General features: G+C 46.9%; 1 protein-coding gene across 1 annotated transcript in view; it reads right to left on the bottom strand.

The window, feature by feature from the left end:
* Positions 1-20,868, bottom strand: part of NAV2 (neuron navigator 2) — a 691,715-nt gene extending 670,847 nt beyond the window's left edge. Inside the window, exons 1-2 of the mRNA XM_069471196.1 lie at positions 20,788-20,868; positions 15,158-15,812 (exon numbers count right to left, since the gene is read on the bottom strand). Of these exons, the coding sequence (XP_069327297.1) occupies positions 15,158-15,232 (75 nt within the window). The 5' untranslated portion in view covers positions 15,233-15,812; positions 20,788-20,868. The remainder of the gene's footprint in view (positions 1-15,157; positions 15,813-20,787) is intronic.
* Positions 20,869-25,481: the final 4,613 nt, after the last annotated feature.

Genomic DNA, 25,481 nt, shown 5'->3' with positions numbered 1-25,481 from the left:
AACCACAGACAGTGTCAGAATTGAATTGTAGGACACCCAGCAGGTATCAAAGGATTCATTGGTATAGGAAAAAAAAAAAAATCAGATCACACATTTAGTATTAGAAGTATTCTGTGGGTAGAAACAAATCTAGTAGCAGAGCTTCAGACACACCTGGGTTTGAGTGTCAGTTTCACCATGTATTATCTGCAGGGTCTTAGGGGAAATTACTCAACCTAAGTTTTGTCATCTGTAAAATGAGGATGATAATAATAATACGTCACCAGATTGTTGCAAAGATAATGGAACAGTGTCTGGTATACAAAACATGTTTATAATTAATTAATTGTTCAATGACTGGATGACTGAGTGAATAAATAAATAATAGCTAATACTTATAGCACTTAATATGTGCCAGGCATGTCTAAGTGTTCTTAATGTGTTTAATTCTCAGACCAACTCTAGATAATAATAACAACACTATTAACCCATGTTATAGATGAGGAAACTAAGGCACAGAGAAGATAACTAAGTTGCTCAAGGTCACATACTCAAGACACAGCAGATTTGAATTTCAATCCTAGGTCTAACTGCAGAGCCCGTGTTCTGTACACTATGATGCTTTGCACAGTGAGTGGCAGATGGGGAGTGCCCAATAATAAAAGATGTTGTTATTGCTAATTATGTTATTGTTTATGTTACAGAGCAGCGTTTCCCAAACTGAGGTCTGTGTACTCCTGAGGGTTCACAACATTATTCTAGGTGGTACATTGATGAACTTTTAAAAAATTTCATGACCATGATTTTCTTTTAATGAATACTAGAAAGAAAACTAAGTAGCACATCAAACCCAGGATTGCATAGATAATATTGTTGTGACAAGGCTAAATTTTTTAAAAAAATGAGTCAATTGAAAGACAGGTATAAGGTAATAATAATATGGCAGAAATAAGGTCAGTGTTATATTAATGTCTGATAATGGCCTGGGATGGAAAAGGGCACACACAGCTGGCTTTGAGACCCGGATCGCCTGCTTCCAGCTGTTGGAATCATGGGAAAGCTACCTAACTTCTCTGAACCTTTATTTCCCTACCTGTAAAATGGGAGCACATTCTGGTGTGCTGTTGAAGTGAGGGTTAAAGGTGACGGCGTACCACCTGCACCTGCATCGCAGGCCTCAGCCCTCACTACTCCTGCTCACACTCACCCCACTAACACTGCCCTCACTCACGTGCTCCCCAGCACCTCCCCCTCACCCTCCTGACCTCGCTGAGACCCATGATATCTGAGCACCATTTCGGGAGCCTGGAGATCCTCCTCACAACCCCATTCCAGCAGGCAAATCCCTTCTGCATCCTCAGCTGTGCTGATAAGACTTGGAGACTCTACAGGAATCCAAATAGGAAGATACTCCAGGGACACAAACAGAAATTAGATTTTTTTCAATTACCATAGGCAAAGGGCTTCATGTTGTTCTAGTAATGCAAACTGCTTATTTGCTGTTCCTCTCTTTGCTGTCCCACGCAGGCCCTGCCAGTGATTGATGGCCACGGGAAAAACAGCTCGTGCAGACAGCGCTTGCATTTTCAAGCCCCCTTGATCCCAATGAGCAGAGCGAGGGGTCTCCCTGGGCTTGGTGTAATGATCTCCGGATCGTGGACAGCATCCAGGGAGGAAGACACTTTAGAGCAGGGAACTTTGCCCTGCTTTCCAAGTGGGAGGATCCTCCCGTAAAAGGGACCCAAATATCAAATGCCAGCAAAAGGCTAGACTAAGGAGTCAAAGAATCTCATACCAGCCCAGCAGGAAACTGAAGCTAAAGGAAAAGATGCAACTCACCCAGTCATGCCTGTCATTCTGGGAGGTGACAGAATGAGATTGAACCCAAGTCCACTATAAATTGTAACTTTCTGTTAGACTTCTACAGACAAGGAATGGTCATTCCAGAATAGACCCAATAAAACCTCAGTAATAAAATGTGATTCATCATGGCTTAGCATGAGCTCAGAAACAGATAAAGAGCTCACTTTTGCTCAGCACCAACACACCACACCAGGGGCTGTGCTGAGTACTTCGCCCATGTTATCTCATCTAATATAACCCCACAAGGGAGAAACTACTAGTATCACCATCTTATAACACCTAAACCAGTGAGGTTTGGCAAGGTTAAGACTCTTTTCCTAAGATAACAAGCCAGGATTCTGAGGCCAGGATTAGAACCAGATTGTTTCAATTGCCAAAGTTCTTTTCCTCTCACCATTCAGCCTCCTGTTTTCCATTGTCAAAAACTCCATCTTCCCTGGAATATTCCGTCACTTTGTGGAACCTAAGTAGATATTTGTTGCATTATCCACTTAATGCCTGTTGGTTCCATTGGGCTGTGAGCTTTGTGAGGGTAGGTCAATCCAGTGGGGGAGACAAAGAGATGATTCCATTATTCCCCTACCACCCACCCCAACAGTGCCTCCTGCTCACCAGCCTTTGTCCCCTTCCTCTTTCCATCAGATTTTACCCAAAGGATCAGAGACGTGTATCGTCACCTTTGCACTCATGCCGCCTTCCAGAGTAACCTACCTGCAAAGGCTGGGTTGTATACCATGGACCCTATGCCTAACCTAGCCATAATTCATAATTTGGCCCAGGGACAGACAAAGAACTTGACTGGCCCATCCAAAGGTTAACATGTATCTCTCTGGACCCACTTTGTCTAAAAATATATATATGTGTGCGGGGGGTGTGTGTGTGTGTGTGTGTGTGTATTATTCTGACATTGGTTAAACCAGTTAAGAAAGACTTTATTCAAGATCATTGTAATAAAGGTAAAAATTGTAATAGAGAAGAGAGATTGAGCTCAACTCCAACCACAGCAAAGACAGCTGGGGATTTATTGCTAACAGAGTGAGGGGGTCAGTGGATGGGAAATCACTAAGAAGAGACATCAGAGTAGAGGGATTCTTGCTGAAGGCAGGTCGGGGACTTACACATCCAAGGGAGGGGATGAGGAACTTGATCAGGCATCAAGGGGAGGGGACGCTCACCAGACTGACTTAGCAGCATTCTTGCTAAGACTGGGCTGTCAGGTCAGGCCAAAGGCAGGAGTGGGTTCAAGGACAAGGTCTAGTGGAAAACCAGGCTCAGTGGAGCCTGACTAGACTTTGGTCAAGCAGCGAGTCTTTGTCAGCTTCTAGGCTCCCCAAGACGGGATGGGCCAATCAGATCATCTCACGACTCTGAAGTGAGAAGCACAGAGGGAAGTTCTCAGAGGACAGTGAGACTGACAGAGATAGGTGGTGATATGGGCCAGCCTTGAAGGGAAGAGAGAAGAGAAAGAAACTGCGAGTAGCAGTGGAAGAAGGGTGTTGGGAAGAAGAGAAGGGAACTGGCGCACTGAGAGAGGGAGAGAAATGACCCGACAGCCAGGGAGGCACTGTGGCTGCCACCTCGGGCTACCTGATTTCCTGATCTTCCTGCAGTCTGGCTGACACCCAGAGGACCAGCCCTAATCAGCGTCTCTTTGCTCCAAGCTGTTTCTCTTGGATGTCATCCCACATTCTGGGGAAGAATCACCAGAAGAATAACATCCTAAACCTAACACTATCACCTTCTCTTCCGGGTGAGCCCAAGCATTTTTAAATCAATGGTGACATCACTTGTCTCCATTTCAGAATATTCTTCGGGCTCAAGAGGACACTCTCTCCCGCCTCAGAAACTGAGACTCCTCATTACTTGCTCTCCAATTTGTCCATTGTGCTGCGACATGTAAGAGCATATTTTGCACTCATTTATTCAGTACATCCCCTTTTGGGGACATCTGAGCCACTGTTCTCTCCTCTTATCTCACCTCTAAATGATCAGCCAACACAGACATCAATGAAATGACCTTCCAGGTCACTCGTCACCATGGACCCATGGAAACTCAAAGGGAAAAGGCACATCTCTGCAGTGGGGGTGGGGGGATAATAGATTCTGGGTCTTCACAGTTAAGAATCCCCACACACACAAAGACTCACAAATGCAGGACATTCACCTCTAAGCAGTGTTCCCAGATACCCTTTCTCTGACCACAAAATCAAAGACAATTAAAACCTACTCCTTTCTAAGATGCTACTGCTCCGTGCCACCAAGAGTCTAGCTCGGAGAGTCAAAAAGAGTCCTAACTTTCCCTGTCACTCCCCCCTGATACAGAATGTTAACTCTTATTCATTCAACAAATATCACTGATCATCTACTATATGCCAAAGACTGTACTGTGTTCTGAATACAGAAACAAGCATGAAACTGAATGGCTAGTGAACAAGAAAGGCCTTGAGCAATCAATTAAAGGCAGGCTCACACACGTGAGATGCAAAGGGTATATAAGAACTATAATTCTTCTTTCTACTTTTTATCTTCTCATGAAGATTTTCTCGTGTCATTAACGGGTTTTGCTTATTGCATTTTTAAATTATAACAGTAAAAAAGAGAGAGAAATATTTTAACTTTAATTTAGACTCACACACTCCCAGGGAGCCTCTTATCTATAATTCACTCTTGGGGATGGGGGAGGCTGAAGGGACCTCATTCACCTGTCTAAGAAGCTAATAAAAGCCTGGACTCTGAACATAAAGGGACCATGTTGCCAGACGTCCAGATTGAAGCCTCTCTCGTGACAGTTTCACAAGACATGAAGGACACAGGATGCTGCTAGTTGTAACCAAGATGTGGACACCTGTCCCCCAAGTCCCATTGTAACCCCAGCAATTCAAAGGGAGCGTAGATGCTGGAAACAAACACAGCTTTGAGTAACCTTTTCTTTACTTACTTAGCTTAACCAAGGAAGACATCCCCATATTTACCAAGCGTGTTTCCCTGCTTCCCCTTAGCATATGCAGTTACACAGCCCTGGCTCGTTCCCCAAGTGACCCCCAGTCCCCACGTCAGGAACCACCCTGACTTGGCTTCTTCTGCTACCCATGCCAGTCCCAACCCCTGCCTCTGCTTCCTCCCCCAGATGAACTCAGAGTGCAGGGCAAGGCTTCGGTGTCGCTCCCTGCCTTCGGAAGAGGCTGCATTGTAAAACATCCACTCCTGCTCTGTCATCCGCATCTCTTCCCATTTCTCTTCCCAACCCCCACACCCCTCTCTTTCTAATTATCCCAAAGAGAAAGAAGATTAAAAATTAATGCCCTGAGGATGGGAGTCAGAGATGTCATGATTGTGATTCAAACCCCAGGCATGGAAAAAATCTGATCTAAGCTTCAGGAGCAAAGTAACCTAGGACTGGTTTTGGAAAACCTTGATTAATTGGAACTTACCTCTAGGTAACCAGAGGTTTGTTTTTTTTTTCCCTTGTGCTGAGGATATAGGGGATGCAACAGAGTATAACAAATGAAATTCATAAAACATATTCAAATAAAAATGCTACTTGCAAGGGTTGTCTTAGACTCACACAAAAGGTTTAGCCTAATCCCTGCATGCCAGGGTCCTATGAATTGTAATTTAATGTGCAGAAAGATGAGGTTAAGGTTGTTCCTCCAGGATTGCTACATAAAGGAAGACTTGGTTGTCTTCATCAACTGTACTTCTAAAGCAGAAAAGCAGATTTTCTTTTAGGAAGATGTCCAGTAATAAAATTTTAAACTAGAAGGAATTTTACGTGACCTTCAGTTAACCAGAAAAAGAAACTCAAATGAACTAGCAGCAGCTTCCCAGCCCCCAGCCCCATTTTTCTCCCCAAATATGCCACTTACCGCAATTTTGTCAAATAAAGGGAAACATATAAGAACTATAATAAATATAATTTAATACTCATGTGCTAAAGTACTATGTTAAATACTTCAAGTGCATTACATTTCGTAATCCTCACCAAAGGTTTTATTATTAGCATGCTGATTTTCAGGACAAAAATACAGAGGCTAGAAAGGTTAAATAAATTATAGAACATAATAAAGTCTCAAAGTTGTGTGATTAACAAATACCAAACAATGTAGGTGACATTGCTGTTCTTTTCCCCTCCAATGTAAAAACCACACTTTCCACAGGTTAGGAAAGGATAAATGGTGAAAGAGTATAGACCAACAGGCAAAAGTGAAGTCTAAAGAGAGCAGGTAAGTAAAAGGGCTTTAACAAATGTGCCAGCCTTGGATCCTTATGCAGGACGCCAACAGGAGAGTCAATACTTCCTATTTAGTGTTAAATCTCATCCCTCTCTTGTGCTGGGAAATCAGTGATTTGGTTTCTGGAAGCAAGTTTGGGACAGAGCTGGAAAGCCAAAGTAAGTTCAGTTACTTATGTTCAGAGCTATTCTTGTGCAATTTATATGAATCTAGCAAAAAAAATGGACAGTGGCCACCTATGGAGTACCTGGATTATTTTCAACTTCTAGCAACTTTAAGGACCAAAAATAACCAAACTTTTCCAGCATCTTTAAAATAAGGTCTGAAAAAATGCCAAATCTTCTTAACCATTGAAAATTAAGCTAAAATAGCAAAATATTAGCATTCATTTCTGCTAACTGAAGGAGGCTGTTTGGTTCTCTAGAAAGCAACCCTAAATGGGAGGAGAAAAGGACAGGACGGAAGGTCTTCACACTCCACCGGTTATTAACAAAGCTGTGGGACCTTGGGAAGGCCACTCCACCTGTTCACGCCTCACTCCCCTTGCCCACCAAATGGAGGTGACATCAATTGTTCCCTTATGACTGTTGCAGGAGATCACGGTGCATTCAGGGGGCATCGGACAGATCCGATCCGAAGTGCCACTGGGCTTTTAGACACCATTCTCTAAGACATGGGGTGAGGCATCAAACCTGGACCTGGAACATGAGTCAGCTATATCCAGTTACTTACCAAATTCTGTTCCTCGAATGCTGTTATTTGCTTGCATTTGTACCCACGTTTCCCTTCCCTTTGTCCTAGCCCTGGAGTAGAAGCTTATCACTGAATGCCTAGGTCACTTCTGTGGCCTCCTAACAGATTTTATGATTCCAGGATGCTGGATGGAGAACAAACTCTGTGTGCCCTCAGGGAGCTTACAGTCCAGCTGCTGCAGGGAAACTACCTTAAGCCCACTCTCCCACTGTCCCCCAGTGTATTAGCTTGCTAGGGCTGCCATAAAAAAATAGCACAGACTGGGAGGCTTAAACAGCAGAAATGTATGGTCTCACCATTCTGGTGGCTACATCAAGGTGTCAGCAAGGTTGCATTCTCCCCAGTCCTTAGCTTACAGACAGCCACCTTCTTATTATATCCTCAAATGGCCTTCCCTCCGTGCCCATGTGTCCTGTGTGTCCTCCTCTTCTTATAAGGACATCATTCATATTGCATTAGGGCCACATCCTTATGACCTCATTGAACCCTAATTACCTCCTAAAAGGCCCTATCTCCAAATACAGTCACGTTGCAGGTTAGGGTTTCCACATGTGAATTTTGGAGGGGACACAATTCAGTCCAGCACAGCCAGCATCCACCCCAGCTGCAGCCCCACAAAAAGGCCACCTCTTTCCCCTGTGAGGTGCTTATAGTTAGTCCTCCCACCAGTGTGTTTCTCACTCGGCCCCTCATAGGCACAGCTCAAGTTCCTCCTCCTCCAGGGAAGCCTTCCCTGACCTCTCCAAACCAGAAAGACACCTAATACCACTGTCACTGCTGATCGAACTGATTCCCCCAAGATACTAGAAGTGCCCAGGGATCAGGGACAGCAACCAAGTTCATCTTCATGACTCCAGAGCATCATGCTGTGACCAGCTGGCACAAAGTAGGTGCTTAATAAACAAATGTGAGATGAATGAATGAATGAAGACTAATCTTGTGCTGTCTCTCATTCTCTCCATTGAGATGAAGGCAGGGAATTGGTCTGACCCTTCACCATCCTCTGCCCACTGCCTTGACCTTGAGTAGGGGCCCAAAGCTTACTGAATTGAGCTGCATTTGGCTACAATCTCTCTCCATCCTTCTTCAGTGACACATGAAATGTGCTGTGGTAGGTTCTCAGTGTCCATCGTGAGCTCTTGGTTAACATCTCCTCCGTTCATGCCAGGAAGACAGGTGGGCCATCCAGGCAGGGGCTGGTCAGAAGGCAGATAAGATGTAACTGCTGCTATCTCCAGCTCCAAAGGGGCGGCAGCAGCACACTGGCCCTGGCCAAGAAGCAAGTGTTTCGGCTAATGTGGAAAGAGTGCAGGGAGCTGAGGCCGGAGCTGCATCCTCACTTGAAGCATGAGCATCCAGCCAGCCAGATCCCTAACCACATCTTTAGCATCTCAGAGCTCATAGCACTAGGAAAAGTCCTCTAAAGCAGCTCAGCCTCATCGTTAGCCTGGGAATAACCTTGGGGAGGGTGGTGGCAACACAGTCCTGATTTGCTGAATGATATGGGCATTGTCCCCCAGTGAACAAACGTCTGTAAGATGTCATGCAGGCATCCTACAGGACTAAAGAAAGAAAAACAGAACCAAGAGAGCTGTGTCACCATCCAGGCAAGAATTCCTGGGCCTAAAACTAGGATGGCAAAAGCCAGACTAGAAGTCTCGCTTGAGTGAGTGTGTGTGTGTGTGTGTGTACTCACACATGAATGCAAACAATTGGAGGAAAATTATTTTAAAATGTAAAATCCAGTTTAAAAATTTTAGAGATATAATCCTAATGGCAAGGAGAAATTACAGTGAGGTCCCGGAGTCTAGCAGACAAAATAAGTGGTGGAACCTTGGAGAAGTCCCTTAACCATAGCTTTTTGCATCTGTAAAATGGGTTAATAATACCTAAATCAAGGGCTTGGGGGAGTTCTAAAGGCGATAAAGTAAAAGGAATGCCTAGTCCTTCCCTGACATATAGCGGTTGTTCAACATATGTCAGTAAATTTTCCTATCCTTAGCCTATTGATCTAACTTTTTAATCCTTTCTGAAAAGTTCATGAAATTCAGCCACCTATCCTTGGGAAAATTACTTTAAAATATTTGCTTGCTTTCTGGCCCAAAAGGTATAACAAGTGCCCGGCTTCCACTCGTGCAAACCAAGTGCAAGGGCATTTCTACCTTGGGAAGGATTAAAAGGTGTCATGACTTCAGGTCACTCCATCCAGAGGGCCACCAGTCCCCAACAGCCACGGATGCACTGAAGCTTGGCAACACCCAAGGTTCATCCCTCTCTGTCTGCAAGCTCTAGTCACTAACACAAATCCTCTCGCTTCTTCCTTCCAACCGTGACTTCAATATGCCTTTTCCTATTCCACACCAGACCCAGACTAGTCTTCCTTAACCAAATGTATTGATCACTGCAGAGAACTCCTAAATGTCTCCTTGAATCTCACTTCTCCATCCTCTTTCTATGAGTAAACAATATATTAAACCTAAGAGGATCAGATTCACCTTCCTGACCACAGGGAAGGAGGAATCTCAAACCAACAAGCTAACATCCATTCATTCAACCAATATTTACTAGGGACCTACTGCGTGCCAGAGAATGAAGAGATGGACGAGACCAGGTTTCTTCCTCAAGGAGCCAACCATCTGGTTCAGAGGTGTGATATGTGGGAAAATGCCTGGAATATAAGGAGAAGGTGGTGAAGCGCTACCAAGGCTGCACTTGAGCAGGGCACAGAAAAGTGAGGAGGATCCATTCTTCATGAGGATGGAAGAGGGGTCTGAGAGTGAGGGCCTTCGGGAGGGTGGGCTTGGTACTTAAGCAAAGACTCAGAAGTAGGGGAAAAGGTGAGGGTTGTCTGGGGAACTCAGCATTTGGAGCTTAACAAGAAGAGAAGATTTGGGTAATGGAGAATGGGAGAACACAGTAGTCATGGCAATCCCTGAGTGCTTACAATGTGCCAGGCACAGTGCTACGTGCCTTGTAACCTATGCATAAATACCACTGGGGAAACAGCTCAAGAAGGTTACAGAATGTTTCCAGGTTTGACGCTGAGGTCAAAAAGACTCCAGTGAGAGTCTAGCTTTTACCCATTGTACCCTAGAAGTTGAACACAGTGGAATGTGCCAAGGGCTGGAGAAGATGGCTTCTTCTGAGGACACAGTAGCAAATCACTGAACGGGTTGATAACAGCTGAACTCTGGGACCAATAATCTGGCCAGGAGTGGAAAAAGCACTAAAGAAGGAGACATGGAAACAAGAGAGCCAGCCAGGATGCTATGCCACCAACCCAGGAAGAATTCCTGGACCTGAAACCAGGGTGGTAGCAGTGAAACTAGAAAGAAGAAACAGATGCCAGATGCACTGTGGCCTAGGAGCAAGTATGGCTGATGACCGGATGCAAAGGCAGTGGACCAGGGGTTGGGGAGAAGCTGCAACCCCAAGTGACAGGGAAGTTGGGGATGCCGTGAATAAAAATGAAGAGGAGAGGCTGATGGAGCAAGTGTGATATACATTGCCCTTTGAAGGGTAGAGTTTGGCAGTCCAGAGCAGTTCAGCCAACCCTGGAAATTTTAATTACACTAAGCCTGAGTTCACCCTCTCCAAAGTCATTTTTAAAAAACTGGCTCCAGGAAGCTTTCATGCTGAGAAGCTGACAGCCAGGAGAATATTCAAACTAAACCATCTTTGTCACTACCCAGTCATCAAGCGTCTTTAAAAAACCCCAAACATTTCTTATTTTACAGTGTTCGTCCTCTGTGGGAACGCTCGGTCTGTGAAGGACAAACTTCTAAGGGGGAGTAGGGAAAAATCAATCAAAAAGTCATTGTCTTGACTGATCAATAGGCGTCTGTCAGGGAAATTTTACTTCTCCCACCGATGCTAGTTAAGTGGGTTCTTAGAGCACGAGCGATACTTACCTCGCTGAATTTCTCTCCGTGGCCACCCGCAGCCCCCTGACTCCCTGGTTTTTCCTGACTTCAGCAGAGAATTTCAATATGACAAGAGCTAGAGATGCATAGGGAGCTGCCATCTCCATGTGGCACCAGGATAAGTCACCAAGGGAGTAGGGGGTGAGCTTCGAGAGCTCTGAACAATACCCCCAGCCCCTGGTGCAGGGGGCAAGCAGGCACTTTCACCTCTGAGGTCTGCCTCCTGACCTTCCCATGGCCAGCCGCTCCTCACCACTGAGGACTCTGCTCGGAAGATACTTCCTCAGAGAGGCATCCCTTACACCCACTTAAAACTCATGCACTTCGGGCAAGAGATGGTCTATAGCTTGATTTGCATAGTGGATGCACAGGTGTATAAGAAGTAGAAAAACTGACCAATCTGTAAACTTAAAAAGTATGCACTTTACTGGATCTAAGTTATATCTCTACTTAAAAGAAAACTTAAAAATAATAATAACTATGAAATATACCCCTCTCTCACCTACTACACCACTTTGCCCTCCTTATTTTCTTCAGAGCACACAGGCCATTTTCTGCAAATAGATGATACAGTTATTTGCCTGTCCTTTGCTGTTCAGAAAGGCACAGTGGCCACTAGCCAGATATGGCTATTTAAGTTTACGTTAATTAAAACTAAATAAAGGCCGGGCGCGGTGGCTCACGCCTGTAATCCTAGCACTCTGGGAGGCCGAGGCGGGTGGATCGCTCAAGGTCAGGAGTTCGAGACCAGCCTGAGCAAGAGTGAGACCCCGTCTCTACTAAAAATAGAAAGAAATTATCTGGCCAACTAAAATATATATAGAAAAAAATTAGCCGGGCATGGTGGCGCATGCCTGTAGTCCCAGCTACTCGGGAGGCTGAGGCAGTAGGATTGCTTAAGCCCAGGAGTTTGAGGTTGCTGTGAGCTAGGATGACGCCATGGCACTCACTCTAGCCCAGGCAACAAAGCGAGACTCTGTCTCAAATAAATAAATAAATAAATAAAACTAAATAAAATATAAAATTCAGGTCCTTGGTCACACCGGTCACATTTCAAGTGCTCCAAGTCCAGATATGGCTAGTGGCTACTGTTTATAGTGCATGAATAGAACATTCCAGTCATTGCAGGAAGTTATATTGGATAGTGCGGGCCTATAATATAAGCTTCAGGAAAAAAAGACCTTGTCTGTCTGGTTTATACTTATCTCCTAGAACGGTGGCTGGCACATGGGGGCACTTCGTAAATACTTGTTGAATAGGTGAATAATGGAATTATGTAATACCCACCTCCCCCAAAAAAATCACAGAGCCAAAACCAAAAATCTGGAAACATCCTAAATGTACATCTATAAGGGACTCTTTATATAAATTTTGGCACTTCTACAGTGTAATTCTATTCAGTCATTAAAAGGCATGAGGTATGTATGTATGTAATGTTTCAGATATCCACATTATATTGAATGAAAAATCAAGTTTCCTAAAACTATATACAATGTGATTCCATTTTATTAAGAAACACCAAAAAAGTCAGGAAGAATATATACCAAACTTTACTAGTAGTCACTGCTGGATAGGATTAGAGAAAAGAGCAATTTACGTTCTTCTGTAATGTTTGAATTTGTAATGTGTATGTATCGTAATACTTGAGTATTTTTTAAGAAGATTTAAAACAAGATCACATGCATCCCTCTAAGAACAAAAGGAAAAAAGAGAAAACCCACATTGCCATCTGTCCCAAGGGATATATACGATATTCCTTAAATATTTGCCATGTGCCAATTCCTTACCAGTTTTATTCCATTTAAATATTAACAGTATCTCTATAATCAAATACTATTGTCCTATGTTGAAAATGTAGACTCTAAAGATCAGAGCGGCTGAGTGGCTTTCCCAGGGTTGCACAGCTGGCACACTATACCATTGGCATCTGAACCCGACTCTCTGGTTCTATAGCTCATTGCACTCTTCACTATAGAAAATACATGCATATACCCCCAAAGAGCCAGATCTGATCTTAGATGGCCCATAACTAGCCAATCCATCCATATGGAACCCCAAACAAGGGCCAAACTACAACCAGGTGCATGAGAAGTAGTTTTTGCTTCTTAGGACAGTAGGAAACATAGCAAAATTGAAGCTAGCCAGCCCTCTTCCTTGCCTCTCAGTTTATTCCACAATTGTCCTTCTCTAAAATACCTCTCTCTCTCTCTCTCTCTCTCTCACACACACACACACACACACACACACACACAGAGAGAGAGAGAGAGAAATGCCACAGGGATCCGGTGCCAGGGAATGGCTGGTAACTTGAGCATGCTGGTGGAGACTCCCCAGCTCTCCAGCAGATGCCTCGATTGTGCCTTTGTTGGATTTTCAGCCAATCCCCCCTGAAGAGGAGTTTTCAGCTCTCCCGAGGTATCTGAGCCAAAATGCTGTAGAATCGCCTTTCAGCTCCATGGACAAGACATTCCAGGCTGCACGCTGGGAGGCTTGTTTAGCTTCACACTTGACGCAAATGGGGTGTGTGTTTACCCATAAACACACGCACGCACACACCAACAGAAGCTGCTGCAGTGGCGGTATTTCTAGAAGCCCAGAAACTGTACTCGAGCAATGTGGAACTCGATCACAATGCCTATCAGGAAACACAATCTAATTCCTGCTAAGCAAAGTTTCAACCACTGCCGGGAAAATTCAGTAGAAGATGAAATGTAATACTCTATTAAGCCTTATTTTGCCAGCACAAGTGAGAGCTCACCCAAGCATGGAGAGTCATTAAAATGGATCTTACATATATCATTATAAATTTAATAATCGCCATGACGGCTAGAGTTCAAGTTAAAATGAATGTCAGCTGAGCATGACCAATTGATGTTACCCCAGCTGCCACAGAGCCTCACTTGGGGTTATATTCTACTTCCAGAGGCTCCATAGTACATGTGGACCCAACACAGCCAGAGCCAAGAACAGATGGGAAATGCAGACATCTACACCTAGCCAAGGAGAAGCCGTCATAATTGCATATTATCTCGGTGTACCAGCCCAATTAAAATTGTCTACAGTGTCAGAGGTCCCAAATGTTCCTCGGCTAAGCATGTGGATACCAAACTTGGCTAATACTTAGTTAAATGTAGTCAATCCTAGGTTCTGTTCACAACAGTTATCGACTTTCCTCCTATCTCTCAGAAAGCTCCTGTAGAAATAGGAGCAGACAGGTCTAGTGGGTTATACACTTAATAAATCAAACACCACAAAACAAATCCCAATTATCTAGATTCCTAAGATAATGGGCATTCTTCCTGAATTACAGTGAGTACAGTTTTAGGAGTGGAATTTTTTTTTTTTTTTTTTTTTTTTTTTTTTTAAGGAATGAAGTCAGTTATCTATGTTTTTAAAATGTAGTTTGTTTCCATTTATTTTTATCTTTATCTTTGAAAGAGAAAACCCCAATACAAAATGCTTTTTCACATGCACACACATAAAGCCATATAGGATTATAGAGAAGAGATTTCAGTTTTCATCTGCATGTGTATTCGCACTGGAAGAGTCAATCATTGAGACTCAGGAGGAGAGGAGATGTCCACACCACGCTGAGAGAATGGCAGAAGTTTTTCTACCATCCACAACATTTCAAAGGAAATATCAGAGATTGTTTTCAGATTAACACAAATACTGGCTCTGCTTGAGCTGTATTTAACCCTTGCCACCCCCAAGTCCTAGCTACACCTTGGGAGTGAAGAGATACAGTTTCAACTCTCTTCCTAGACAACCAGCCACTCCGTGCTACTCCCTAACACAACACGACTGCTTTTAAAAGACAAGTTGAACTTTACTGGTAGACACAGGCCCTGGGTGACTGCAGCTTTCAGACCGATGTCAGCAAATGACCTACACTCAACGGGCCATTTTAAATGGCTGTGACATTCTCACAGATAGGGCCAAAGAGTGCAGTAGAAGATGTTTTTGATCCATAAACATAAGAGCCAGCAGACCACACAGAGAATAACTCAAACAAAGCCACTGCTGTCAGGAGCAACATTTCCAAAAGGTGCTAAGAGTGTGTGAATCCCAAAGGGGGATTCAGGACAAAGAAGCTCATATTTGACTTTGAGAACACCAACACTTTTTGTTAACTCCCTTAGCTAAAGCTTATAAATCTTTGCCTTTCTGGCTCCCAGGGCTGATTTTTTTTTTTTTTTTCCTCTTCTTTCTCTCTCCCCTCACCTACCAACAACTCAAGGCACAAGCCCAAGCACTAAGACGTAGCAAATCACAAGCCACCATGCTCCCTCCTTAACCAGAGAAAGACAAGCAAGCATAATTGACGACAACCACCAATGTTCTCTGAATCACACATAGCAACTCCAGCACCACAAACCAAGCAACAAAGAAAGTTCCGCCACTTACCCTCTTTTGATCTTCCAGTCCGTGGGTAACCGGCTTTCTCTTCTGCTGTTGGCTGGACTCAGAAACCGATTCCATTTCCCAGAAATAAAATCCTCTCTCCCCTTCAGCGATGCTTCTAAATCCACAGAGGAGCAACACAACCCAGGCGAAAGCGGTGCATGCACACCGCCAGACACGGTTCCCGCCAGCCACGGAACGCTGGGTCCCTCTTCAAAGGTCTTCCTGTCTTCTTAAAATCCACTCGGGAACCTCACTCGCCACCACTGCCTTAGCAATGAGGGCAGCTGCTGCCGGCATCGTGAGAGCTAAGACTTGGGGTTTTACTTTAGGTCCAAGACTCGCTTCAGGAGAGCCCAGAGGACAGATTTGGGCAAAGGTGCATCCATGTCCGGGGGCACATTCCACATTACTGCCCCTGAAACCCTTTCCTTCACTGTCTCCTTGGCACGGATAATTTATATGTCAATAACCATGTAAATGGGCATTTAATCCACCGAGCTGATAACATCCACATCCCTCTCCGGCAGCCCCGGGCTCCCATAAATCACCACAAACGCCGCGTGGAAAGCCGCCCCTCACGGCTGGTGCCAGCGTTCGTCACAGCGGAGGCTCCCCTCCCGGGCTGTCATCCTCCTTCATGGTGTCAGACTCATACCTGAGGAGAGAACGTTCAACAGTCAGATTTGTCTTTTGTGGAGAAGCCCAGATCTGAGCTGTCTTGCGCACCATCTGGAGCCGCACAGTGAGGCCGGCAATCTTTCCCCCGAGCCCCCCAGCACATCCATGGACAGGCAACCTCAGGGGGCCTCATGGGCTCCCCTTTTCTCCTGTTCTTGAAATAAGCACACTGGAGCCGGAAATGAGTTATCTGTCAGACCTATGCGGGGTGCATAATCATCATCATCATCATCATCATCATAGGAATAAGGCACCAAAGTATGCTGAGACGGGAAGCAATGGTCTGTGAAACAAAAAGCATCAATATCTCCCCCCCAATTACTGCTGCAGGAGGCAGCACAGGGCAGGCAGGTGAGACACCAGGGTCCATGGGGGAGGTGAGAGAGAGCTGCCCAGATCGTCTCAGGGCTGAAAAGCAACTGTGCTACCGAGCCGCACTCCCTGCCTGGGAACCTGCAGGCAGAGCAGACACCCAGTCACCTCCTGGCTGACGTCACAGAAGCTCGGAGGGACAGGGAGGGAGGAGAGAGGAAGGAGCCTCTGCACCAAGGCAAACATTCCCACTGGGTGTGCCCCCCCATAAATGGTCCACGAGGCGGGGACATCTCTGAGAATCCCCAGGAAGATACATCAAAAAATAATTATGAATGCCTCTTCCCACAACAGCAGCACCACCAGGAAAGAAGGGGGGAAAGAGGGGCAGAAAAGCCCTTTACTAAAAGCACTAGTCTCTTGCCAGCGTTTCTAAATGAGCGCACTAGCCATTCTACAATTCAGGCGGCGCCAGCCTCCGGGAGAGCTGTGGCCAGATCCGGCCGCAGCAGGCACTAGACAGAAGCCCACAGACCCTCCCTTGCAGCTGTCCTGACCGGTGGCTACTTTGGAGTGAGGCCGAAGCCATCCCATCACAAAAGGCTTCCGCACAGTTCAATGCCAAAGCAGGTTAAGCGGTGGACGTGAGACTCAGCCGCAGAGGGCTTTTGAGGAGGAAGAGGAGGACAGGTGGGTATTTGGCAGAGAAGCTGCAGAGGGGCTAGAACTTCACAGGTAAATCCTTCTTAAGTTAAAGGCTTGTCCCACGCCCCATGAAACTCAGCCAGAACAGATTTCTGCAAATGAATTACCAGGTCACAGATATTCTGAATTTGGTAAGAATCAATGAATAGCACAATGTCCATAAGAGGAGCATTTTGTACGACTAAGGGCGGCTGACATTACAGGCAGCTTGACTGAAGCTCTCTGCTGGCCTGGGAAATAGCTGAGCTTCCAGAGAGGTAGATGCCCTCGGGTTGCTCACCACCACCATCTCCACAGGCCCCCTCCAGGGATCCCTGGCAAAGCTGAAATCTCAGAGCCATTCTTTTTAGCTGCAGACCACAATGCAAGTAAACTCCTGCAAACAGGCTCCAGGTATTACCCTTTCCTGAATCTCAACTGAGTCCTCAAACTAGCAGACTCAGGCAGATCTACATTTGAATCCCAACTCTGCAGCTTATCGTGTGACCTTGAGCCAGTAACTTAACCTCTCTGAGCCTCAGTTTTCTCATCTATAAAGTGGGGAGAATGATACCATGTAAGATTGGAAAAATCAAGATCGCCTGTTGACACAGAGTAGGTGATGGAAAGATAACTGCTAACGCGTATTGAATGTTCACTATTTGCCAGGTGCTCTCTACTGCTTTACACAGCCATTCAGCAAATCTCTGTTAACGGCTTACTATGTGCCAGTTATTTTGCTCCAAATAGGGACCTTGAGCCCTGTATTAGAGATGAGAAAACTAAAGATAAGAGAGGTTAAGAAACTTTCCTGAAGTCACACAGCTAGGAAGTTGTGGGTCTGGAATTTGAACCCAGGTCTGACTTCAAAATACGTGCTCATATCCATGCCACTCATAACAGATTACTGTTATTTGGCTTTTCACAAGCAGCCTGAGTTCAGAGTTCATACTTTTCATAGCTCCTGGCCCTCCTCATGAATAATAACAAAAGAAAAAAAGGCCAGGTGCCAAAAAGGGTCTCCTACTTGGAAGGCTTTCTCCAGAGGGGCTGCTTCATTGACAGCTCTGGGCTCGCAACGTTTCTGAGAACAGCTCTGCACTCCGCACCAGGCCCCTGTGCTGGAGCTCTCTCCCGGGTGAGACCTTGTCACATCCCATCACACCAGCCGGTGCACACGCCCCAAGTGCACATGGGGACAGACGCTCTCACCACAGAAATACCTCCCCACCAGCAGGGAGTGGGAGGATGTTCAACACCTCCTGCGAGCCTTTTGTTTTTCTGAAAGTCAGTCTCCACCAGCTCTGGGGCTGTGGCTGTCCTCATACTGGAACTAGGGTGGAGAGGGTCACAAGAGGAAGGAGAGAAGCAAGGATGCTGCTTGTCAGCTAGCTGCCATATCCAGTCTGTTTCTTGATTGGGGAGGGGGGACTTCATGAGAGCAAGTCCTGATGTAAAAGCTCCGGTTTCTTACAGCCAGAGAAATCGCAGGAAGTTTAAACACACTTGAATGAAAAAGAGCTGAAAGGCAGGATTCAGAGAACATTAAACTGGATTGTTGAGAAGCGAACATGCTTGCTGGACTGATCCCTAAATGCAGCAATATATCAGCAGCTTCTGCTCTCTGTGCCATAAGTCAGCCAGGAGCAGCTGCAAGGGAAAGGGGAGAAAGGAGAAGGCTTGACCAGATTGCGCCAAAGGATGGGTGAGGGGAGCGTTGTGGGCAAGCCCCGGCTTCTCCTGACAGTTCAGAAGACAGGCCCAGTCATATTGAAGACGTCCTGAACGCACTGCCAGGGTGTCCTCCTGCCTAGTGCCAACAGTCTCCAGAAGGCTTCAACCACCATTCCACATCTGCCCAAATCCTTCCTCCTTCTGGGCAACTCCCTGGGTGCAGCCCAGGACACGGGGGGCCAAGAAAGGGTCTAGTCTTACAGGCAGAGGCACCCTTCAGATCCCTTCCTGCTGTAAAACTCTATTCCCTGGTAAATGCCAACTGGAGATTCCAAGTGCCAGGCAAGTGACAGGACAGGCCTTCCAGGTGGAACATACTCCTTTTGCCCTGGCTGTTGGAATTGTGAGACCATTGTACATGTTTTGGCAAAAAAGCCTTCTTAAATTTTCCAAAGTTTTCAAAATTGGACAATATCCCTTTGGCCTTCTCCTACTTCTCTCCCTCTCTCCAGTGGCTTCCAGGACTGGGGAAACTGGTTTTAAACCTGGATTAAAGGTTGGGAAGTGGGGGGTGAGAAAGGGCAGCCTGATCTGTTTCATCTGATAAGTGGAGTTAAGCTTCTGAAACAAGGGTGCATCCGTCTTTGCAATGATCTAATTAACACTCATCACCAACGTTTTTAATTAGTCCTCAGTGCCAATAGGGGAAACCGAGGAGCTTCTTGGAAACCTAGTTTTTCATTAATTAATCAATAAATAAGTTACATAAGAGGTACGAAAGAGAGCCAAGGAGGCATGGTGGGTTCTAGGATGGTTTTTGATCTAAGGGCTTTTTTTGCTCCCAAAGGGAGCCCGCAAGCCGGCCACTGCTGCTAAGCCGCTGGGGAGAGCTGACCCAGCCGCCAACCCTGGCGCCTTTATCTGCGCACCGCGAGCGAATGGAGCATGCTCCCGCCTCTTCCCCGAAGAAAAGAAAGGATCACACACAAAAATAAGTCACTAGGGCCCCAGCTGGGCGGCGCGGGCTGCTGCTGCAGCCGCCAGAGTCCCTTTGCCGGCAAGAAAGGAGCCGGCTCAGCGGAGCGCACACCCGGGAGGCACCGCACAGCGGCTCCCAGCGCTCGGGCGCCCCCTCCCCGCCCGCCGCCCTCGCCCCGCCGCCCGCGGCTAACCCGAGCGTGGGAGAGCCAGAGCGGGGAACCCGAGGCCTGGCCTAGTTACCCCCGGCTCGGCTTCGATCCGATCCACCTCCACCAACACACGCAGATGTGGACAGATGCAGACACAGTGAAGAGACAGACACAGACTGACACAGGCGTAGCAGACACGCGCAGACATCCAGACGTACACACACAGACTTAGAGACACACATACACACACCCAGATACCTACAGAGCTCACATCTCACACAAACACACCCACCCCGAGAGGGGCACGCGCAGACAGGTACTAGATCTATACTGGCAGACAGACGTGGCTAGAAAACAGAGGCGCAGACAGAAAACACACACCGGCTCACAGATAGCACCAAGAAACAAGCACACAGACAGGTCAGACACACAAACCGAAAACACATAGAGACGCTGGCAGAAGGATCCACAAACAGCAATACTCAGACACAAGGACCCGGAGAGGGCGTTAACAGACACCCATGCCAATAGCAAACACGGGGGCACCGGGGCTCCAGGATACACCCAGAGACACAATCACACAGAGGAGGGACGCACAGAGACACGGAAGCAGAAGACACTCAGAAACACAAAAAACACGCACAAGGAGATCACCCGCCCTCAGGCACGTACACCCAGAGGGACACACACCCACTCCGGATGGGGGCGTGTGCAGTGGCGCTGGAGGCCAGGGAAAGTGTGCCCTGGAGCTTCCGGAACAGCCTGGGGCACCGCGCAGCGCCCCCAGCCCCGCATCTGCTGGGGAAGAGTTTCCCAGCGCATCTCTGAACAAGGGCCCAATGCCGCCGGCTTGCACCGGTCACTGTGCGTCCACGGCCGGGTCTCTATGCTGCAGCTGGCGGCTTCGGAGACCCCCAGTTCTCCGCCAGGGTCTTGGAGCAGAAGTGTGGCCCCCAAGCCGCTGGATGCCGGGCAGGCCCTCTCCCTGCCACAGCCCCCCTCCTGCCCTGGCCCCCCGAGCCCAGCTCAGGGCATCCCCAAGTCCTCTCCTTGTCTGTCCAGTTACGCCGCCGCAAACTTTCCCCAGGCCGGTCCCAGCGCCAGGCAGCCGGACCCAACCCGACTCCAGGAAGCAGCATCGGGGGCTCCTACCTGCGCCCACGCCGGCTTCTCCGAGCCTCCGCCTCCAGCAGGTCTCGCACCGCACCGCACTCCGGCCCGCGCTTCTCAGCCGCGGCCGCCGCTGCAGCCGCTCCTTGCCCTCCCGTTACCCGGGAAACCGCCTCCTCCTCCCTCCCGCCAGCCAACCAGCGCCGTTCACATGGCGCCTCGCTGCCAATTGGCGGCCTCGCCATCCCGGTCCCCTTCAAGGTCCCAAGCCCTTTCCCGGGCGAGGAGACCGGAGAGCGAGGCAGGGCTCTCTCCGGAGCTGCTGCTACTTGATAGCGGGTCCCTGCGGAGCAGAGTCACCAGTCCCGCCTGTTAGCACCTTTCTTTTGTGGGACAGACACTTTAAGGAAAACCAGCATTGCTGGAGAACCTGAGTCTGAAGATGCCTCGGGGCACCTGGTTCAGCCTCCCACTAAATCCAGGGATCCTCTGGACAGGTGCCCATCAGGGAGCTGTCCAGCCTGTGTTAGAACCCCTCTCCCGATGGAGCGCCCTCGACCTCCCAAGACAGTGGTTAGTTCCTTCCCTGTTGTAGAACTCTGATTGACAGCAAGCTCTTTTCAACACAGACCTGAAATCTGCCTCCATGCCAAGACCCATTTCTGCTATCTTGGACATTCAGAACAAGGCTCCCTGGGCCACCTAACAGCCAGGTCTTCGAAACTAGAAGGCAAGGCATCCTGTTCCCCAGGTGACCCATCTACAAACAGTTCTTCATTCTTCATTTGTCTTGTCTTCCCCCAGGGCCATTTTGAATTTGGAGAGGCTGTGTTCAGCATGTCCCTCTATCTCTCTTTCACGGAGTGGCCTAGTACATAAGTGCCCAGATGGGAGGATCTCTGGAAAGCAGTAATGTTTGCAAATAAGACTTGAATTAATGAAAACAAACATTTTCTCATCTCCTAAGTTGAGATCCAGTCCAAAGACATGGAGTGAAAGGGAGACCAGATATGTCTGAAGAGGTGCCAGGGTGTACATTTCTCTCTCCCTCTCTCTCTCTCTCTCTCTCCTTCCTTCCCTCCCTGTTTCCCTCCTATTTTATCATCCAATCAAAACTTACCGGGCCAGGCGCGGTGGCTCACGCCTGTAATCCTAGCACTCTGGGAGGCCGAGGTGGGCGGATCGTTTGAGCTCAGGAGTTCGAGACCAGCCTGAGCAAGAGCGAGACCCCATCTCTACTAAAAATAGAAAGAAATTATATGGACAGCTAAAAATATATATAAAAAAAAAAAATTAGCCGGGCATGGTGGTACATGCCTGTAGTCCCAGCTACTCGGGAGGCTGAGACAGGAGGATCGCTTGAGCTCAGGAGTTTGAGGTTGCTGTGAGCTAGGCTGACACCACGGCACTCACTCTAGCCTAGGCAACAGAGTGAGACTCTGTCTCAAAAAAAAACAAACAAACAAACAAACAAACAAAAACTTACCACATCACATGAGGTACCCAAGATGACAAGGCAAGGAGTCCTACTGGTCCTAGCAGGAGAGTGGCCTGGCCCTTCCAAAGCCTCCAGGTGCCACCAGGCTTCAGGGTCTGTCCACAGCCACAGGCTGGTCTTCCCGTTCTACCATCCGGTGAAGACCAGGTGGGCCCAGCATTCTCGAATGCTATGGACCCAGACAGCTCATTAGAATAGGAGCCCAAGACTCACACCAAAGCAGAAGGCCCATCTGCTGCTGGGACCCTGCTTGGGAGATGAGAGGCAACTGAGGCTCAGGAAGGGAGATGCACTTGTCTGCCATCAGAGCAGGAGGTATTGATGGGACCAGACAGTACCCAGCTGGATCTCTGCCAGCTCCAACCACCACCTCCTAGATCTGGTGGTAGGAAGGGGGCTGGAGCCCCCTCTCACTGAGAGCAGAGGGCCCAGCTGCAAGGATTTGGGGATGGCAGAGATGAGGGAGTTGCAGCTGTGGTGACAGCTCATGCTCACTCAAACACATCCACATGCATTACACTCCCGGGTCCTGCCCCAGAGGGGCCCAATGAGACTGGGCACAAGACAGAATTGAAAAGTAAAAACCATGCTCTTTCTTAGCCAATTCCTGCAAGTCTCTCTGAGCTCATGCAAGGAACAAGACCAGCAAGGGAATGGCAGAGGAGTGACATCGTGAACCTAGTCCTAGGGAGTATGATATAGGTAGAAAACATAGACCGAAGACAAATAGCTTGGGCTGAAATCTCCTTTCCTCCACTTATCAGCAATATGATTTCATCTCTGAACCTAGATTTTTCTCATCTATAAAACAAGAAGGCTAATATTCCTCTTCACAGAGATGTTCTGAGGATTTGATATGATCATGGACGAGCACACACTTTGTACACAGTAACGGATCTTGCAGAGAAAGACTTTTTACCAATAGACCCAGTTTGCCCCTATGGTAGTTAATTTTATATGCCAACTTGACTAGGCTATGGTACCCAGTTTTTGGTCACACACCAGCTTAGATGTTGCTGGGAATGTATTTTTTAGATGTGATTAACTCAAAGTCAGTAGACTTTGAGTAAAGCGGATTACCCTTCATAATGTGGGTGGGGACCTCATCCCATCAGCTGAAGGCCCTGAGAAAAAAGACTGAGGAAGAAGGAGTTCTAAATGTGTATGTATTCTGCTGGTTTTGTTTCTCTGGAGAGCCGTGAATAATGTACCCCCTTCCTGGAGTGATGAGGATTTGCCAGGCAAAGCCAAAGGGCAGAGACAACAAGGTGGCTGGATTTTGTAGCCTGGACGTTGTTGGTGCATGCGTGTGTGTTTCTCCACGTTTGGTCCAAGTGAGTGTTGACTTATTTTCACAACTGGCTTCAACCCACCACTTTATGCAACGAACTTTCACATACTAGAGGTGGGCATCCTGAGGAACATTTTTCTAAAATAGCTACTTTTCTGTCCTGATATTTATGCCACCTGCCCTGGTCCCCACCTGTACACTATGATCTAGGAGGACAGAGTGTTTTATGGAGATTCTGATCTCTCTCTCTCCTTCTCTCTCTCTCTCTCTCACACACACACACATTGTGATCCCTAGTGAGAATTGTAGTGGTAAAGACCTTAACACCTACTTCCAACTGCAAGACCATTTTGCAAGACCATTTTTGCCTCAATTAAGGGTGCACATATTTTAAAAAATTATATCCAGTCACCCATATAGGATCCTAACCCCAAACCTGACCTATCACATGAAGAAAGGGTTACTTCAATTTCAGATATTGAAAAACAGGAACGAGAGTATAACCAGGTCTCCCAGGGACTGGAACTGCAAGGCTAGGGGCTGCAGCAACCTGCTCCATGCCTTCTGGAAGGGAATGCATGTTCTCTTATCTCCTTTTCTGCTTATCCACCTTCCTCGTGGCCAAATACAGCTGCCAGCCCAGTGTCTACATCAGGATCTCTCAGTGCAAACATCCCACAGAGTCTGCTGACAGCCTCTGGAACTTGGTTCAAATTGTCATGAGAGGATCTGATTGGTCATTGACTTTTGGATCAGGTCAGGGGGTCCATTGGTGATGGCAAATAGGAAATCGACTTTTGAATGGTTAGGCAATGTCAGACATTTGTAGCACACGATGAAAAGAGGGCAAGCAAAGGTATTTACTCAGTTTATCTCCTGACTCCTAAAACTGAGTCCCTTGCACCTCAGCTTTCTTATCTTCAAAATAAGAGTACCCACGTACTCCTTTAGAGCTAGGGCATACCTGAAGCAAACGTATATGAAGCACTTTAGGAAATTAAAGCATGTTTTTTTTCCTATAAATTAATTAAAATCTTTCATCCAACCTTGAGAAGACCTGAGGAAGAAGTCCCTGGTCTTTGAACTCTGTTAAACAGACTGGGTGTGGTAGATTCAGCTCAGACACTGTCTTACATGAGCTGGACATCAAGAGAGGTGGAATATTAGCATTAGCATAAAATGCTCTCTCATGTCTTTAGCTGTCTCCGAATTGGACACAGAGCCAGTTGGCCAGCAGAGCATGAAAGGAGATGGAAAACATCCCTCCAAGCTTTCCTTGGATTGGTGAACTTTCATTCCCTTTGGGGATCCAATATAAGAATGTCCCCACCCTGCCCCTAAATCCTCGTCAGAATTGGTTGTTTCCTTCTCTGAAATCTCATAGTATTTTGTTCATGTTTCTTTTACAGCGTTTGCCATACCATGTTATAATCATCTCTTTTCAGACTTATCTTCTTTACTACTCATTCATTCATTGATTATTCACTCAATCCTGTAACAAATTTTATTGCCCAATGAATATCCAGAGATAGAGCAGTGAACAAGGTAGGGAAGTCCCCCCTCTCATGGTAAGAGTGGGAGAAGACAGAAAGTAAACAAATATTTAATTCAAATAATTGGAGGGAATAATTGGAGCTCTGCAGAGAATAAAAATAGGATGATGTGAGAATGACTAGGTACTACCTTCAATTGAGTAACTGCAGGTGACTTCATCAAGGAGAAGAAATTTAAACTGAGATCTGAATGATGAGAAGGATACATCCATGCAAGGATCAAGGGGAAGAACATTCCAGGCCGAGGCAGCTACTAGTGCAAAGGCCATAAGGTTGATGGCAGAACAACAAGCTTGATGTGCTTAGGGAGCAAAAAGATGGTCAATGCAACTGTAGCATAGTGATCAGGGATAGGACGTACAGGATGGATTTAGGCAGTAGCCAGAGCCAGCTC

Source organism: Eulemur rufifrons, chromosome 6 (genome assembly GCF_041146395.1).
Source record: "Eulemur rufifrons isolate Redbay chromosome 6, OSU_ERuf_1, whole genome shotgun sequence".
NCBI lineage: Eukaryota > Metazoa > Chordata > Mammalia > Primates > Lemuridae > Eulemur > Eulemur rufifrons.
This window is presented reverse-complemented; position numbering and strand designations above follow the sequence as displayed.